Source organism: Mobula hypostoma, chromosome 18, assembly GCF_963921235.1.
Source record: "Mobula hypostoma chromosome 18, sMobHyp1.1, whole genome shotgun sequence".
Taxonomy (NCBI): domain Eukaryota; kingdom Metazoa; phylum Chordata; class Chondrichthyes; order Myliobatiformes; family Myliobatidae; genus Mobula; species Mobula hypostoma.
Window position 1 is genome coordinate 37,296,801 of NC_086114.1, and position 12,390 is coordinate 37,309,190.

General features: G+C 40.3%; 1 protein-coding gene across 7 annotated transcripts in view; it reads left to right on the forward strand.

Annotated features, from left to right (window-relative positions):
* washc2c (WASH complex subunit 2C) overlaps positions 1–12,390 on the forward strand; it is a 69,630-nt gene that overhangs the window by 12,627 nt on the left and 44,613 nt on the right. For 6 of the 7 annotated variants that reach the window (XM_063070745.1, XM_063070738.1, XM_063070741.1 and 3 more), the window contains exons 4-13: positions 589–654; positions 1,167–1,340; positions 4,777–4,870; positions 6,315–6,376; positions 6,905–6,964; positions 7,741–7,836; positions 7,924–8,011; positions 8,170–8,244; positions 10,089–10,201; positions 11,281–11,350. In XM_063070745.1, coding sequence (XP_062926815.1) covers positions 589–654; positions 1,167–1,340; positions 4,777–4,870; positions 6,315–6,376; positions 6,905–6,964; positions 7,741–7,836; positions 7,924–8,011; positions 8,170–8,244; positions 10,089–10,201; positions 11,281–11,350 — 898 coding nt within the window. The remainder of the gene's footprint in view (positions 1–588; positions 655–1,166; positions 1,341–4,776; positions 4,871–6,314; positions 6,377–6,904; positions 6,965–7,740; positions 7,837–7,923; positions 8,012–8,169; positions 8,245–10,088; positions 10,202–11,280; positions 11,351–12,390) is intronic. The other variant, XM_063070739.1, reaches the window with a different exon arrangement.

Here is a 12,390-nt window from a genome sequence, read left to right on the forward strand (position 1 = left end):
TTCCTGAGAATTTTTTTGTAAGTCGGAAGCTAACAGCTCCCAAAATTGCATGAAGTGTTTAGCTGATGGCCCATGGGAACTGATTTGCCAAGACTGGGGAAGTGAGTTAGTTGATGGGTATTGTTACCAGCAAGTGATCTGTGACTCATGTTCACCAGAACGCAGCCAGGATTGGGTGACGGTGGAGCTGATCTGCTTGTCAGTGAGTAAACTGTCAGCAGTTTAATGAAAGAAAGTGTGCTTATGAGGGGTGGCTCAGAGCTCTTAATGTGTGTTCTTACATGAAGGAGAGTTTGGAAAGGCACATGCTCTTTCTATCAGTGATATCTGCATTGTTTCCTGGTGACGAAATTCGAGTACTTTACCAGAGAGCAGAGTCTGGGAGAATTTGTGTAATTTTTTTTAAAATTCATGTCTTCTGTAACCCAGGGAGCTCCTATTCACCCAATCTGAAAAACATTGTTATACCTGCACAAGTTTATCTGCTGTCAATGAGCAGTGTTTGGCTTGTGAATTCGGAATTAAACAGTGTATTATTCTGTTCTTCTCTTGCTGTTCGATCTGAAATTCTGGCTGTCCTTGTTGCAGAGAGTATACGATGAAGATGTGGAAGAGACAGTTAAACCGGATAGTGGAGACAAACCAGCCGAAGTGGTATGTAACAACAACTTATCAAAGGAAACCTTAACTTAATGCAAAAAAAATTAATGCTTCTAAAATAGTATTTAGTACTGCTTTACTTTGAACTATTGGTGTGTGTCCTGTTCCTGCATCGATTACCACAATTGTGCTGGGTCGTTGAGTCAGCATGGAAGAGAATTGTTGCAATTAACATTAGACTCCCTGGACTTGGGCTAAGACATGGATTTCCTATTCCAACCTGCTGTTATTCTTCATTAGTCCCCTTGAAGGGATATTTGCACATTTGGGCTGACTAAAAGGTTCAACAATAACACTTGCGAAAACAATTCTATGAATTGATTTATCTTGTCACTATGCCCATACACGGCATTGGCAAAATTCTGGAAGTTGCTGTTTACAGTTGTGCAAGGTTATTTGGTATTTAGAGCTGTTGTATAGTTAGCTCGTGTGGTGGCTTAAAGGACGGTTTCGATTATTGTTCATTGCGGAACTTAAGCTCTGGCTTTGATGTTTACTCTTTGTAGGAGAAAACGCGGGAGCAGAAGGAGGCAGAGCTGATTGCCAAGGTGCAGGAAGCTGTGCGGCATGGACTGAAAGTCTTGGATTCTGCCTTTGAACAGCTGGATATTAAAGCAGGAAATTCTGATTCCGAAGATGAAGAAACAACTGAAAGAGTGGAGCATCTGCTGGAACCCAAGGTGAATAAAGATGGGGAAAAGGGAGAATAAAGTCACCACCACGTCAAGCTGACTTTCCATGTTGGCAGTACACTTCCTGTGCTGGTAAACTCTTGCCTGATGCCAGCATTGTTTGGGAATTGGTTGTGCCATAATAGAAGCCTAAATTTTGATGGCACAAAATGGGCCCTTGTACCTGGTTTGGTTCTTTGAAAGAGTTACCCAATTAGTCTAATTTCTTAACACACTTTTGCAAGTATGTACCTGATTTCCTTTTAAAAGTTCCTACATAGGCTACAAACTGGTTTTGATGTTATAAGTTATTCACTAGAATTTCAGACAAGCATTATCAATAACACTAAATTGAGAACGGGGCATTAGAATCTGATAGTTTTAAATGTTTCCAAATGGCTGTGGGGTGAAGGAGTGGAAAATAATAACTATTGGTGAGCTATCTACTTTATCTACCTCTGATTACAGGTCTTTGACATTTCCCTGTACCAGTTAGGCCTTCTCAAAAGGGGAACATAGTCCTTGATGATTTGTTTTTGGGTCAAAGAACAGTTCTTGCATTTATTAGCTTTAAGTGACACTGGAAGGCTGCAGTCAGTGTGGGGCTGTTGTTTTTAGGGTATGTTAGAATACTGCGTAGCTGGCTGAAGGGAAAATAATGCAGAAGTTCACTGAATCGTGGGTGCTGCAGCTTGGTTGTACAAGTGACCTGAGGCACCAGGAACTTCCTCACTGCTGATGCTGAGCTACTTGTGTTATTGTAGTTATACTCCTCTATGCAAATGAAGAACATTATATCCCACTGCTGACAATTATAATGCTTGAAGGTTCTAGGCACTGAGCCATTTTTTTTTAATGCTGTGTATCTACCACTTGTACCCTTTTGGTGTTAATGTGCCATCATTTACTGTCTCCATGGAAACAAGTACGTCAGAGCTGTTGCCACCACATTTCACTTCCATCATCTCACAAAGGAACTTGTGTTCGTAAATCATTGCACGTGATTTCAGGATGCCCATTTGTGCTTGTACATTATTGGAATGTTTCTGAGGAGTTATCACTGTGCTAAAAATAAAACCAGCAGTAAACTTAAAAATAGTCATCTGAAAACCATAAAATCTGTTTTAGTGTTGTTGGCAGAGGAATAAATTGCCCAGGGCACAGGGTAATTATGGATTAACTAATCTTCACATGCATTGGCAGATGACACACTTGAAGTTTTGATCTAATTGTCGATGCCTTTGATAATGTAGCACTCCCTCTTTATTGCATTGGAGTATGTCTAGATTGAGGTTTATAATTAGTGGATTCCAGTTAATTGGGGCAGCCGATTATTTGGAACAACCCTTAAAGAACACAAACTAATCGAGAAAATAGCCTCATTTAATTGGGACAACTCTTTAAAAAAAAACAGACTAATTGAGAAAATAACCTCATTTATTTGAGACAACTCTTAAAGAACACAAACTAATCGAGAAAATAGCCCTATTTATTTGGGACACTATGTTGATAAATTGGGACCGGAAGCTGTCAGTCACATTCTCTTGCATGGCTGTTAGAAACTACACCATGCTTGGAGTGAATATTTGTGTCAGTTGTGTGTGCTCGTGTTATGTTATCCATTTGGGCTGACGGATGCCAATTCAAAAGGCATGATTGCTGATAATTTTGTTTTTTTAAAAAGAAAAAATTGAGACCCTTGCAACGGTGCCACAAAAATATTTGATACTAGCTGAAAAAAGTTACCTTACTAGACCAAATTAAAAGCCGTCTGCCTAACACCATTCATCGTCAGCTGGCAGAGGAACTGGAGTACTGAAATCTATTATTGCACATTGGATACATCAGCAAGAAAACTGAGAAGAATGGGCATTACGTGAAGGAGAACGCGGAACATCTCAAAAACAAAAACATCTAGGTAAGTACTGAGATTTTGAAGAGGCCCTCATTCTATGGTTTTCCATTGTAACTGAACGAAGTGTGCATGCCAAAGGACCAATGTTAAAAAAACAAAAGAACTAGTCAGAGGAAGCTTGCTAAGAAGCTGTGTCACAAAGCTTTTAAAGCTACAGATGGTTGTTTTGATGGAGATGTAGTCACCACATTAAATTCAAGAAATCACACTCGGTGAGAAAGGTAGTGCTGATGCTGTAAGTGCAGAAACATGGAAATCTACAAAATCCCCTGGCTTCCACAATTTTGTACAGATGATATCTTCAACGCCGATGAAACATGCCTTTTTTATCACGCCATGCTGGATGGTTCCCTTTGCTACAAACACACAATGCTGAGGATCATAGAGAGCAGTGGATCGAAAAACTGTAATGTTCAAATGTTTCAGGAACTGATAAAAATAAATTGATTATTTGGAAAAGCGTTTTCAATGCTTGAAGGGGCAAAAAAGGATAGTTGACAATTATGCAGCCCACCCTAATGTAGCATTTTTGAGAAATAGCTAACTAGATTTTATGCCTACTAATACAACATCCTTGGTGCCCCCAATGGATATGGGAATCAAAAAAAAAGTGAGATGTATTGTGGAAAGTTGGTGAACTATGTACTCAAAGTAGTTGAAGAAAATGTACTGATGTCTTCAACAGTCAAGGAAGTCAGTGCCAAGGGTTAACCTTTTACAGATAGTACAGTTTGTCAGTGACAGTTGGCGAGGAAAAAGAATTCAGAAATGTCTTGCTCACTGCAGTTTCAAGTATTCAGGCTTGGCAATGTCAGAAACAGCTGGGAGTGAAAATGAAACGATTTCATGATTTCAACAACTGAGGAACTATGAAGAATTTGAAGGTATCACCAATCGTGAATGTTACAATGAAAATGAAGATTTGGAGGACATAATCATCGAAAGCATTGTATCCAAACACCAAGGCTGGGAACACGAGGATGAGGAAAGTGATGAAGATGACACAACTTCACTTGAGCTAATGACTACAGGAAATGTGTTGTTGGATTACGACGCTACTTTATGGAGGAAGACAATGATAGCTTTCCATTATCTGCATTAGGTGTGTGTGCTGAGTTTGTTCATTTACAGTCAATCAAAAGTACATGCAGCATCTAACTGGAGCTTCTCCGTTGATAACCATTACAAACTAATACATTAGTATTGCAGTAATATTGATAGTGTTCTAATTTGTTCTGTATTTAACTTAAATGTGCAATTTGTTACTCAGTTAAATGATAGTTTGTGTTTTTTAAATACTTTAGCTCTTTCCATGAAAGTTCGGCTATTTGGGGCAGCTGTTTAATTGGGCCAAAGCTTACCGGTCCCGATGTGTCTTAATTAACTGGAACCCACTGTATATGATTTGATTGTCCCTCAGCCGCATGGCTTCTTAACATGGTTGTGCTTAAGGAAAGAATGAGACAGATAGTTTATATTCAAGTGTATTGTAGCAACTACATTTAATCTTTATCTTTGTGCTAATTGCAGGATCTGTATGTAGATAGGCCTCTGCCATACATCATTGGGTCTTCGCAGTTCATGAAGGAGGATGATGTTGGCCTGGGGGATCTTTCCAGTGAAGGTAATAAATGGTCAATGGTGGTAATGAAGTGATCTGTTCTATTAATTAACCCAGAAATAACAAGTCAGTTTAAAAAATTGTAAATATAGACATCGACTATAGTGAGCCTAAGGCTGGTGAACATTGTCCGAAAGAATACTCTGCTCATCAGAGTCAAATCCGGTAGCATAGCTGTTATTGTGATGCTATTACAGCTCGGTGTCAGAATTAGGAGTTCAATTCTGATGTCATCTGCAAGGAGTTTGTAAGTTCTTCCCCCGAATACTTGGGTTTTCATTGGGTCCTCCCACAGTGCAAAGATGTGCCAGTTAGTAGGTTAATTGGTCATTGTAAATTGTCCTGTGATTAGACTAGTACTGAATCGGAGGTTGCTGGGCAGAATGGCCTTATTTTGTGCTGTCTCTGGTCAGTACGGTCTTCTATACAGTGATGTGCTGGGGCAATGGCATCAACATGGGTGATGCCAACAGGCTCTCTAAACTGATTAGAAAGGCTGGCTCTGTTATAGGAGTCAAACTGGATGCGCTGGAGACTGGTAGAACAAAGGACCCTATGGAAAACCCTGGCAATTCTGGACAATATTTCTCACCCTCTGTATGTCACCTTGGCTGAACAGAGGAACACCTTCAGTACTAGACTAAGATGACTGTGGTGCTCCAGTGAGCACCATAAGGTCATTCTTACCCTCTGCCATTAGGCTCTATAATGAGTCAGCCTCCAGCTGGGGAAGTGATGACCCCCTCCTGCTAGACTGTTTGTGGTAAGTTATTTTTTATTCTTTCTACTTCCGTTCCAATATTTATATCTGTGCACTTGTAGTGCCACTGTGACACTGTAATTTCCTTTGGGATCAATAAAGTATCTGTCTATCTAAATAAATAAATATGCTGCTTTGACCAGATGGCTAATGTAAATCTTTGCTGTCAGTTAACAACATGAAATAATTTGGGCAGTGCCAGACACATGGGCATCTGGCTCAACTTGAACTGCAGTTACTTCTGATGGAAGGCCATTGACCTGAACTGACAATATTTCTTTAGCCATGTGCTGCTTGAACTGATGTGTAGTTTCAGCATTTTCGACTTTTTCTAAAGTTATTTCCCATATTTGCATCTTTTGTTTGTTGTACTGAGTGGCTGAAAGCAAAGGTTCACTCTGAAAATGTTATCAGTGAGACCACATTTTTTGGTCTGTGTGGTCCTTCTCACATTGAGGACGCATACCTTCAAACAGTTAAGGAAATGGCTTTGGGGTGGAAGAGTCCTCACCTGGGGGAATTGGAAATTGGTTATAGAAAATAATGTATTGCTTCAACCACTTCCATCATGAGATATTGTGTCCTAGAACCCTTTCAAGACAGTAATTATTGCCATCCTTTTCAATATATTTGCATATTTCATTGTCCTTGCTGCACGATTTCCTAATGTTTTTCTGTTTTGTGCAGAATCTGTAGACAGTGAACGTGGCAGCATTGTTGAGAGTGAAGAGGAGAGAGAAAAAGAAGAGGTTTGTTGAAAAGTAATTAATTACTGATATACTGAGGGTTAGATATGTTGTAGTTTTCTGTTGTCGTGTTACAGCTGTGACGCTGTCTCTGTCTTGGTTCCCTGCTGCAAATAGAGCAAAAGATGTTCATTTCAACTTTTACTGTCTAGTTGCATGGGAGACTTACAGAAACATACTAACTCAGATATTTGTCCTGGCCATGCCACGATTTGCAAAACAGTTGGGATGTTTTTGCTTGTATCTTCTTCCCCTTTCTTACCTCTCCCACTCAGCATGGCCTCTGGACTTCGCTGTCCCACTTCATTAGATAAATTCACCAGCATCTAGTCTCAACCAAAGCTGAGATGATCTGAATTCAGCTGTTTCTACTTGGATTGAAACGCTGCACTTGTAACCGAATTATTGAAATATTGATGAAGAATTCTTCATCAGTAGATGAAGTATTGTAGAACAGTTAAAAGATGCAATTGCTGAAGGTTATATGCGTGATGGTCAAATATGTGGTCACATGCTTGTTTGTAATGATAGGAGTCAGAGGATGACTTTGAAAGTGAGGAGGATGAAGAGAAGCTGCCAAAGTCCGTCCCAGTAAGTAGGTTTGGTTATCAATTGCTTGTACCTATTTTGTAAATCCCTCTGCTGCAATTCTTACTTTTGATTAATTTGCTTGTAACTGCATGAAGATATTCAAAGCTGATCAAACATTTGTTCAAACATGATCCTGCACTTAGTTGCGTCTCTGTCTGTGAGAAGGAGGTCCCCTGTCATGGATTAACTGGGCATGAGGTGGTGCACTGGGATTTTAGCAGATCGTACAATGTGCTTCAAACTTCAGATTGTAGGTGGGTCATACTGGCAGGTCTCTTGCTTTCTGCCTCTGGAGAAAGGTGAAGAATCATTTTCTGCAAGATCATGCAGTCATAGATTGCTTTCCAATATCGCTACCAGATTGGATGATGATCATTTAAGTACTCCATAGACATCTTTATTTAAAATTTTTGCCCAGTTTATTTCGTGCCATTATCCCTTTCTGCTTCTATAGCCTCATCAACAGCCCTTCAGGATGCTGGAGTTTATCCAATAGTGAGCTTTTTGACTCTTATTTTAATCAACCATTGCTACATGTCACCTTAACTTATGCCAAGGCCTTAAACACTAAAATTCCCTCACTAAATTTTCATTTCGTTTCTTGCCTTGTGTTTTCCCTCTCTCCAATTTCTCGCATCTCTTCTTTTTCCCCTTTTATCGCTGTTCCTTCCTTGCTCCTGAAGACCCAATTTTTGATATCCTCGTTACTTTGATTTTAGCCGTAGCAGTCCTGTAGAGACGTATTAATGATACTTAGTGGATCAATGTTCTTGTAGAAGCAGCAGCTGGTCAGTGATGAGGATGAAGATGATGACTCTGACTTGTTTCATGAATCTGAGAAAGAAAGCAATGAAGAAGTTCTGACAAGCTCGGTGAGTGGCTCTTTTTTTCAACTACTTTGCACAGAGAAGAGTTGATGCATTCCTTCCAATGTTAATGTGATGTACTTTCCAATGCAGAAAAAAATGGGACACTTTTCCTTTGCAGAAGAACTAGCAGCCCGGATCCAAGAAGGAAATCCAGAGAAACCAGATGAAGAGAGAGCATGTAATTGTTTCAGTCTTTCTTTGTTTTATTGCTTGTTGATGATGTGGAGAGTGGATTGAGTGGCCACAGGCTGGTGCTGTGAAGCAATTGGTTTTTATTTCTGCAGTTTTGCTCACTCTGCCTGACCTCAAGTTTTGTTGTAATTAATTGTTCCACAGCTTTAACATCTCACGGGTCAGCAACCAAGAGTAAAGTAAAGACAAAGAAAGAAACTGGAAAAGCTAAACAACAAGGTAGGAATTGAGAATTAAAACAATGCATTCCAACCCAAAGTTTTGGATGTAAAGTGTCCGGACTTGGAGAGCCGTGCTGGGACTTCACTGACAGTATTAAGGGAATCATCTAGGGAGTTCTAATAGTTGACCAACCTTTTCTGGACTTGTTAATGCAAACCATGGTGATTACAAGCAAAACCATATAGGAGCTACATGCTGCAGAGAAGGTCAGCAGATTTTTTTAAGAATGAGCAAAAAAAGTCCAGGATAAAAGAATATGGAAAACAGTACAGTACAGGCTGGTCAGCTCATGATATTTCGCTGATCTTTTAATCTCTCCAAAATCAACCTAACTCTTCCCTCCTACAGAGCCCATAACCCTTCATTTTTCTTTCATCCATGTTCCTATCTAAGAGTCTCTTAAATGTCTCAAATATACCAGATTCAGTCCTTCCCCAGCAGTGTGTTCCAGTCACAGATCATTCCCTGTGTAAAACAAAGCAGCAAAACTGTCTCTTGCATCTCCCCTAAGTCAACCTCCACTCATCTTAAAAGGATATCCTCTAGTATTAGCCATTGGCACCTTGGGGGGAAAAAAACTGGCTGTCCACTCTATCTTTGTGTTTGTTTATTTAGCAGAACAGTGCAGAGTAAGCCCTGCCGGCCCTTCGAGTCACATTGCCCCAGCAACCCCACAACCCTGATTAATCCTAACCTAATCACAGGACGGTTTACAATGACCAGTTAACATATCCAGTACGTCTTTGGACTGTGGGAGGAAACCGGAGCACCCGGGGAAAACACATGCATTCCATGGGGGAGGACGTACAGAGACTCCTTATGGAATGGCATCGGAAATGAATTCTGAATTCTGGAACGCCCTGAGCTGTAATAGCGTCACGATCACTGCTGCACTATACAAGTCACCCCCCCCCCCCCCTTCGTTCCAAAGAGAAAAGCCCTAGCTCACTCAAACTTTCCTCATAAAACACATTCTCAAATCCAGGCAGCATCTTGGTAAATCTCCTCTGCGCCCTCTTGAAAGCTTCCACGTCCTTCCTATAAATGAGGCAACCACAAATGAATGCAATACTTCAAGTGTAATCTAAGTAAAGTTTATGGAGCTGCAATATAACCTTGTGGCTCTTGAACTCAGTCCCCTGACTAATGAAGTTCAACACACTATTTGCTTTCTCAACCACCCTATCAACTTGTGCAACTTTGTGGGATGTTTGTACTTTGATCCCGAGATCCCCTGTTCCTCCACACTGCTAAGAATCTAGCCATTAACCTTGTTCTCTGCCTTCCTAGTTCAACCTTTCAAAGTATGTCACTTCAGTTTGACCTTCCACTCTGAATCACTTCAAGTCTGACTTCATGCTAAGCTTTTCTGAATGGAAATAAGCATTTTGAGAAACTCATTCTTGACTCAGAACTGATCTACACAGAATGAAGTTAATAATTGGCCTCCAGTACTATTCAAATGCTGAATGTTGTAGATTGAGTGTAACTGTCAGTATACTGGAAAGGTTTAGCAGAAGATGGCAAGATCTTTAGTTCTTGACTGCAATTTAGCTGTTATATAACTGGCTGCTGCAGTCTCTTTTGGTAGGTTAGCTTGAGGTCACACTTACTCTCTGAGAATAGATTTAAGTGATTTGGTTGCTAGGATGAGCATAAACTGAGTGGCCTAAAGTGCATTAAATCACTACATGCTTTCCATTGCAGTCCGACACATTGAAGTGAGACAGATGGTCCGTACATGTCTTGTTATGAAGGGTGAAATCTGTTCTTGTAAAGGTGTGATTAATACCCAGTTCTCACTGACCTGATGTATAATGCATTTCTGCTTCATATGTCAGAAGAAAGCAACTTGTTTGGATCTGAGAATGCTGATGAAGATGACAACTACTCTCAATTTTGCAGCAGGGGTGGTCTGTTCAGTGGAGGGAAGGGCCTCTTTGATGATGATGAGGTTGGTATATGCACTTTAAAATCTGGATAATAAAAATGTGTCACACTCCTGAAATGTAATTTAGAAAGTACTTTTGGATGTGCAGTGAGCTTTGTAAATGCTTAATGGTTCAGCATTTACTCTTGCATCTTAGGATAAGGGAATTAAGTTTGGCTGATCATCTATGCTAATTTATACAGTTACCTCTGAATTTCATGTAATTTGATTGCAGTCCCATTCCTACCTAGATCTTTTTGCATTAGCTGCAAGGTGACGTTCTGATTCCTCTCATTCCTTTCTTCTGATAGTTCAGTAGTTCCATTTAATATCAGCAGATGTGTACAGTATACAGCCAGAAATTCTTGTTCTTGGCAGACATCCACGAAAATAGAAGAGTGCCCCAAAGGATGAGTAACAGAAAATGTTAGAACCCCAAAGCCCCCCCATATTCCTCCCCCAAGCACAAGCAATAGCAAAGAATCGTCCCTCTGCCTCCCTCACTTCAGCAAAAAGCATCAGCACCCTCCACCCACCAAGCAAAGCAATAGCAAAGCACCCAAGAAAGTCCATGATCTGCAGTACAACAAAAACTAATCGTTTACCCAATGACTCGACATGCCACAGGCTCGCTCTGTCCCTAATAAAAGGGCAAAGATGTGTCACTCGGTGAGAGGGGAGACGGAAACAAAACAATTCGCTGATTTACAGTGTTAAAGTCCAGTTCTATAATCGCAGCTTATACTCTTTCCTAGTCTCTTTTTTTCCCTTTTTTTTCATTGATTTCTATCTCAATGATTTAAGGACTCCCTTATGTTCCCCAAGCCTCATGAGGTATTAAAATAAAACAAAAGATGTAGATGCTCTACGAGTGATGTGAGCATCTGTGAAGAGAAAAGCAGGTAAATCCAACTGATCCATCACCCTTCAACAGCATTAGAGACGCTGACATCTTGTGCCTGCCTAGCTTTTCCAGCTCAGCGTATTTGATCATCAGGTCATCTATCTCGGTGCCCTCAGGAGATAGATGGAAGGAATTGGGTTAAAGTTTATGTCCCATAGTTGGAGCCTTTAATTTACGTAAATACTACTTAATTTTATAGGGTGATCTTTTCACTGAGGCACCAAAGGAAAAAATTGACGAAGAGAGTGAAGTAAAGCCATCTGATGAAGGTGAGTCGCGTCCAATGCTGACAACCCAGCTTCTGCTGAAGTTTACTTCCAAGAAATTCTAAGTAGTGTTAATTGCCTAAACCTAAACTGTACGTGAATCATTCAGGAGTCTGCTTTTAGTCTTGTTCAAAATGATTAGAGGGTGTGACAAGGGCCTCAGTGCTGAGAGATGTTGATTAAATGTATTTGCATTTCACTTGAGCTGGGGGTTGGTTTATTGAAAGTTTACCATGATTTGGTGACTAGTGTAACAGTGCTAATGCTGATTTTGATTTTTAACCAAACTCCGAGTAATTTTTTTGTATTTCGGAACCTCATAATGGGACATCTGTGAAAGGATGCTCACTAACATTGCTTACTGCTCTCTGCATTCAGTCAATTGAAACGTAATGTAAACTTCAGGCTCTATCCACGAACTGTTCTGTGCAGCTGTTTGAATTAAAATTCCTACTGCTTATGGAGGGCTGTGTGTGTGTGTGTTGTGTTGATTTGGAGCTGCTTCAAAAGTTTTTCTGAAATCTTCCATCCCAAATTAGCACAACATTTGAAAGTCCATTTGGTCAAGGGTGAGCTGGTTCTTGGAGTCATAGATTAATACAGCACAGAAACAGAACCTTCATCCAACATACTGACCAAGCTGCCCAGCTAAGCTGGTCCCATTTGACCCAAATCCCTCAATATTTTCCTACCAAATGTCTTTTAAATATTGCCTTTGCACCTGCCTCAACTACTTCCTGTGACAGCTCATTCCATGTACCCACTGGCTCAGTGTAAATAAGTTGCCCTTTGGGTCTTTTTAAAATATTTTCCTTCTCACCTTCTGATGAGAAAGCCCTAAAGTCACTTATACCATTCACATGGTGTATACAACTAAGTACAGTCTTCCACTGAAAGGCCTGTTCCCAGTGAATTAGTAGTATGTGGTCTTTACAGCAATTAGTGGCCACCTTCTTCTTTGACCTGAGCTCCCAGTGAAGTATAGGCCATTGATGACCTCCCATCTCCATCGTCAAAGATCGATGGTTTGGTTGGAGTTCATC